Source organism: Pavona decussata, unplaced genomic scaffold (genome assembly GCF_977016875.1).
Source record: "Pavona decussata unplaced genomic scaffold, jaPavDecu1.1 SCAFFOLD_58, whole genome shotgun sequence".
In the NCBI taxonomy this organism is placed as follows: domain Eukaryota; kingdom Metazoa; phylum Cnidaria; class Anthozoa; order Scleractinia; family Agariciidae; genus Pavona; species Pavona decussata.
Genome location: NW_028145480.1, coordinates 4,131,692 through 4,138,032, shown reverse-complemented (window position 1 = coordinate 4,138,032; position 6,341 = coordinate 4,131,692). Strand labels below are relative to the sequence as shown.

At 37.9% G+C, this 6,341-nt stretch overlaps 1 protein-coding gene across 1 annotated transcript; it reads right to left on the bottom strand.

Moving 5' to 3' along the window:
• Positions 1–857: 857 nt before the first annotated feature.
• On the bottom strand, positions 858–4,872 carry LOC146479775 (uncharacterized). Its single transcript, XM_085110302.1, has 6 exons — positions 4,806–4,872; positions 3,955–4,200; positions 3,144–3,296; positions 2,296–2,523; positions 1,654–1,803; positions 858–919 (listed from the first exon to the last, which is right to left on the bottom strand). The coding sequence occupies exons 1-6, from the start codon at positions 4,870–4,872 to the stop codon at positions 858–860; spliced, it is 906 nt and encodes a 301-aa protein (XP_084966428.1).
• Positions 4,873–6,341: the final 1,469 nt, after the last annotated feature.

Genomic DNA, 6,341 nt, shown 5'->3' with positions numbered 1-6,341 from the left:
TAAATTACAAACACTTTGATATGCATGTCACTTTTCGCGGCAAGTCATCGAATCAGTGCTCCAAGCACTGGAAATGAGCGATCAAATTCGACAACAATGGACCCACTTGGATATTGCAATTTCAGTATCTTCATTTTCTCTTTCAAAGTGTAGTCTTTAAAAATGTTCGCATTGTTGAGATTCGTTCCCTATAAGACTTGTGTCTGTTTTTCGAATTCCTCAAAAAGGTATTCCATGTTGTTATTACCTTTGAAAAATGCTAAAATGTGAACGTTGTTTCAACCTAATTTTTCTTAATTTTCATCATGTTTATAGACATGTTCTTTCTTCCGGGGTGTTAATGTTTCGTTCAGCTAATTAATTTTGCGAGGCTTGTTAAAGAAGACGAATGAGGAGATAAAGACTTTTAGGAAACATACGTGGTAGATAAATCTCTGAATCATTTAAGGAACGTCATGTTCTTCGGTTCCTTTTTCTAAATTTTCAAAAATAGGTTTTCTTGAAAATCATCAAAGTTCGTCATCTACGTAAAGATATCTGGTCGGCAAGCCTTTCCAATTTTTAAGGGTTGTTTATTATTTAAATTAAATTTCTTGAAGATTGCCAAAGATCTTCAGGGTCTGGTGATGGCTAAATGCCCCCTTCAATCGGAATCTACATCGGAGATGTTTCAAAGGGAAAAGTCAGACTGATAGTGATTTTAACAAACAAACTGAATAAACAAACTGAATCAAATGTTCGCCCAATTTTATTTTATTATGCTCTTAAGACTTTATTCGATTAAATTTCCATCTTCTAAAGAAAGCTTTTCTTAATATTCTGGTCAGCGTAGTTTCGAAGCTGATTCCATGGTGGCATTACTCCAGAATATCGGCAGCGACTGACATCCCGCTTCCGCCTTCACCAATGTCCGGATTGGCTAAGAAAGAAACAAAAAAACAAACAAAGCATATAAGTGAAACAATCATTTTCATTTCATCTGTTATTGACAGCTCACGATAAATAAACGGGGATGTGGAATGTGAGAAAAGATATACGTAAAGTTGAACTTCTAAGTTAATGGGAACTAGGGTTACTTTTCGCGTATTGGTTCATGAAGTCGTTTCATATTAAAAACAAACAAGGCGGCCATGTAACTGACGAGGTCTTTCGACGAAACAAGTTTTGTGGTTGCATATGTAAATTGTGTGTTGAAAGTAAAGTCAAATGAGTTTTTTCCTGATCAAGATGATGTGAACTTCTAAGTAATCTCATTAACGCCATAAATGAACATCTGAGGCTCATGTGTATATTCCGCGATAAACTGGGCAGGGCTGATCAGTGATGCACAATAATTTTGGAAGCTTTAAGTTAACTCCTTGAGTGGAGATTTACCAATCCTGGGAATAATTTAAGAAACATGCAGCCTTTGGGGATTCTCTCATAAAAGTGAGAGTATGCTTGCCAAGAATCTTTTTCGCAACAACAAAACAAGCCAACAAACGCAAAAGGCAAATTATGTCCACTTCGTAGTCCGAAATCTGATTGCCTGCATAATCAACTCTCAGATGAGTTTGGTAGCTATGCGAATGAGAGAGGAGTTCTTGGTACAAAGTTTTTGACAGTTTTCTTTTGTTTTTAAGGTAAAAGATTGTATACAAGCTTCTGGCTTACTTATGGCATAAATTGCGTTGGTAAAGTTCTTGCCCGCACAGAACCTAGTCGAGCATGCACAGTCCTGGAAACACTGGTCAGCGCACTGCTCAGGGTGCGCGCGCCCCTCCAAAAAGAATAATGAATCAACGGGTCCGCTCCAACATTCACCTAAAACAATAAAATAAAAATGAAGAAAGGCGACAGTTAAAATATTTACATCATATGCTCCTTTGGTAAATTTAAGAAATTTCATTTCTATTTTCTGTGTTGAAATGTTGAAATGTTGATTTCAATTTAATTGTGTATTGATTCAGTAATTTAATTTATACATCCATCCATCCCTAAAATACAACGGATTAACTCCTGAATATTTGAATAAAATATTCTCAAAAGATGATGCAACGTTTTTCTACTTGTAACCCTTTACTTCCAAGAGCTTCCGTTGTGACTGCAGCAAAAGTCTGGAACTGGATTCAAGACGATTTAACCTTTTGAGACCTTTAGGACCAACGTCAACCTGCGTCCTTTTTTTTTCCTTTGGTTAGTCTACGGCAAAATGACTTCCTAGTTTTCTCAAAACTATCGCTACAATGAAATTTCTAGATAGCACGCAGCTCTGTACAACCTCCAATTTCGTTTGAGCTGTACTAAAATGCCTACCCCAAAACTGGATGCCAAAGATCCTCCAGCCCTTTTCCCACGCTTTTTGTGCACAGCGACAGACAAAATCCGGCAGATGTTGGTACCAGTTTTCCCAGTTAATAACCTGACCACTGAACTTTTGACTCTGTTTATCTCTGTCGGTCAAAATGTACGACGGAAGAAGGCGTGGCTCTTCCTTCCTATCTTTGAAACAGCCAATCCTTTCAAAGTTGACCCTGCAGAAATCTAAGCATATAACTTAGATTTAATTTACGAGACATAAACTGTTTTCATAGAAACCCAAAGACTATTTTAATTCTGGAAAGAAAAAGTCGTAGCTAAAAGAAATGTAAAACTAGAGGCCACTTGCAAAACTTTCATTTGTGTGCGGTACAACTACTAACTAGTTAATTATAATGTTGTGAACTCTTTTTTTCCCTATAGCTCTTGTTCGTGCTAAATGAAGGTTTCAAGTTCTGCTGTTTTAACCATAGGTTGGTACAATGCTTTAAATATAAACGAATAGAGATCCTCAAGTGGAAATTCAACCGGGGTGAACTTTTGCCTTACAAGTGCTTATAATTTTAACAGTTCTAACTAGATAAACCAGAAGCAGTTTCTGTATGTCTCGCAACAAGAAAAGTTGCTGACAGACTGCTCACACTCTCTGGCCCAATTTTCAGTGCGTTGGTTGATTTTTCGGACGGGGGGAGGGGGGGGGGGGGGAGAGAGGATTAGGTAGGCCTGGCCGGGGGAGGAGAGCCCATTACTCTTTGTACCACAACCACCACAGAAAAATATGGAAATGTGAACTGCATGTCAAATTAAAGATTCCTCCTCTGAAATTAAACCTCATCCATTCTTACCAACAATTTTGTACACCATGTTACGAATTTTTTTCCCAGCACAGAATTTCCTGTCGTTGCAGTCGTTGAAGTCCGTTCCAATACAGTCCTTACAACGCCCTTTACCATAGCGGTCATAGTGATGTAACGAGCTGCTTCCAGCATGACATTCGCCTGAGGAACGTAACGTAAAAACCAGAAATTGCTGAATAAGTAGTAGTAACAGTAGAGAAAAACAATAGGTGTGTTTTTTAATGTTCCTCTGGTTCTGAAACACATTTCGATGGTGTTGATTTGCTTGTGGGCAATTCGCGGTTTTTTGATTGGTCACTTTGCCTTTGAGGTCCCTCATTTCATGTTACCGAGATGAAAAGGTGTTGGAATCGCTTTCAATGTGTGTTAACAATAGATCCATCTCGCAAACTGGCGAATTAACCATAGTCAGCCAGTACGAGGCTGTTTGTCTTGTGTTATGAACATATAACAATAGAGATATTTCACGGCAAACGTAAATAGTGCAAAATAATTTTGGCCTTTGATGCTAACCCAAAACGACTCAATTTTACCGAGAAACTGATAACAGCGAGCCGCAAATGAAGGATGAACATGGTGACGTGGTCATTTCTGCCGTTTACCGTAAACGTAATTCTTAATCTCGCTATTATCATAAATGTACGTAATATTTGAAATTAATTCCACCTCTTAGCATTTTAAAATTATCCAAAATACCCCATGTGCGCAGCGACTCGGGCTATTTTGAGCAAGTTCAAAATATTACTCGGAAAATAATTTCATCCAGTTTTCGAATGCAACCGGCAAAATAAATCTTTACCAAAGAACTGCACCCCAAACAAGTCATAACCAAGTTCCACGGCTTTCTCGGCGCAGCGACAAATAAATCCGGGGAGATAGTTTTCCCAGTCTTCCCAGTCGATTTGCCTCCCACCATAATTGGCGATGCTTTTATCACGTTCGTTGTAGATGTAATGTGGAAGAGCTCGTTGATGGTGCGAATCCTTGAAGCAACCCAAGGGTTTGAATGATACTCCACAGTCCGGCTTCTGACAGAGGTTGGTCACTGAAAAATTACCAGAAAGAAAGAACAATTGTTGCAACAGTGTTCATAACATTTTAGGGTCATAACATTTTACATGAGTTTGAGCTGCGCCTGCAGGATCGGGAAGAAAACTGTTGCCTGCCGCCACACAGAAGGCTGTAGAATTTTGCCAGTTTCACGGACCTGATACTTTGGCTGTTTCAAAAAACGTGCCCTCAAACTTGCCATTCTACTGAATCACTCGAGGGTGATATTTCCAAAAGTGTCAATGGATTTTCGTTACAAAGCTTGTATAGGAAAAACAACCATGGTGAGGTTTGAATTTGATTTTGGTTCCTTAATTACTCAAGCGTTTTAAAATCGATAAAATCTCAAATGGTATATCTAAGCTAACCGCCATTTGAAGTATGAGACATGATTCCTACGTCGTGTTAGGTCATCAGGTGCGGACCTCAAAGGGGACATTTCTGCGAGGTACTACAGTATTCGACTGAGCTACGAGACGTAACGGGCCAAACGTGAAGGGTACAAGAGTTAGTTCTCTGCTAATCCATCATTTGTTTTATTATAGCTAGTGGCAGGCACAGCACTTCATAGTAAGAGTAAATTAAATCCGCCATTCTTACCGGCGACGCTTTTGGTAAAAATGAAGGAGCCAACTGCGATAAACATCAAGAGGTTCATCATATTCATGCTAGACAAAAAATTAAAATAAAAAGGAAATAACGTAAAGAAACTTGTCAGTACTGAAATATAGAAAAGCACTCATCTCCGACTCCAACCCATCTCCAACACCCAATGATTAATAATTTACCTTGCCCAAAATGTATGGAAACACACTACAAGAACGATTAGGAATATGTCTGTCATCGTTCCTAGAGGAAAGTCATGGCACAAGTGTCTTATTCTGGGATTTTTAGCCTCGTAAATAGTTTTTAATTATCATAAAGGCATATCTAAACTAAGCAAAGTTTGAACAACTGCAAGATGAGATTTCTTTGAACAACTTATAACTTGGAATCCACGTAATTGTGGTTTTTCCACGGACAGAGCGCTTATCCGATATCAGTTTTATTTATCTATGCTTAATCCAATATAACACTGCGCTCATGAAATAGACCACGATTAAATACGAACAGGCAACAGGCATTCATGCAGTCCATGCCTAAGCGATCAACTAGTACGGGTTAGGTGACAGTTTGCCCTTACAATCCGAAGAACCGAAAGTCCCGATACTGGATAAAGATGTGAAATTTCACTTTGCAACATGATCAGATACATAATGAAAACCCGGGGAAGTACTGTGCTTGTATTTCGGTCTCTTCTGGAATAAGAATGAACTAAAATGAATGATTAGAGAGGCTGGAATATAACGGAATACAAAATAATACTATTCTGAAAGATGTCGGAAAATTTGTTCATTCTATTCATTTTTCACAAAGGACTAGAACGACTGGAATGGCTTTCAAGCTATTGTAGAATGAGAATACTCAAGTAATTAAAAAAAAACGCTGATCCAAGTAGTCTCTTGCTCAAATGACTCAACTAAAAAACGTGTCCTTAAATTCTAACTATAACAAGTTCATTTCTACCAAAGGTAGAGGCGAAATGTGTTCCTCAAGACAGTTTCTAAAGGTTTAAAAACTGCAAGGAGCCGTAAAGGAATACATGGCAACACAACTATTAAAGAGATGAAAACCATAACGTCCTTACCTACTGAATAAAAACGCAAGCCTGACCCAGAGTAACTGCCCCGTGAAGGTTTAAGACCAAGTTCTCTCTGTTTTTGGTTAGTGTTTGTTTAGGGTGACCAATCAGTGTTTGTTCCAATGTAGAATTACAGTTAAGTAAAGAACCTTAAATACTTAGCTTACTTTTGTATCTGCATGTATGCGTTAATTTGTGTAAATATGATAAAACTGGATTGTTTTTCCCAATTTAATCTATTTTTGTTTTGTTCCGAAAGCTGTCAATATGGTTTAAAAAGCTTTATTTCCAAGCATGTTATTTTTCGTTGAATTTAACATGCAGATATTGATAGAGTATTGATAAACTTGCTTGAAAATATCATTATATTCTTCTTTGAAAATGCACTTATTTTGGGTTATCCATATGGGAAATCTCATTTAGCTTGCTTTATTGTCTCTCTATATTCAAGGTGA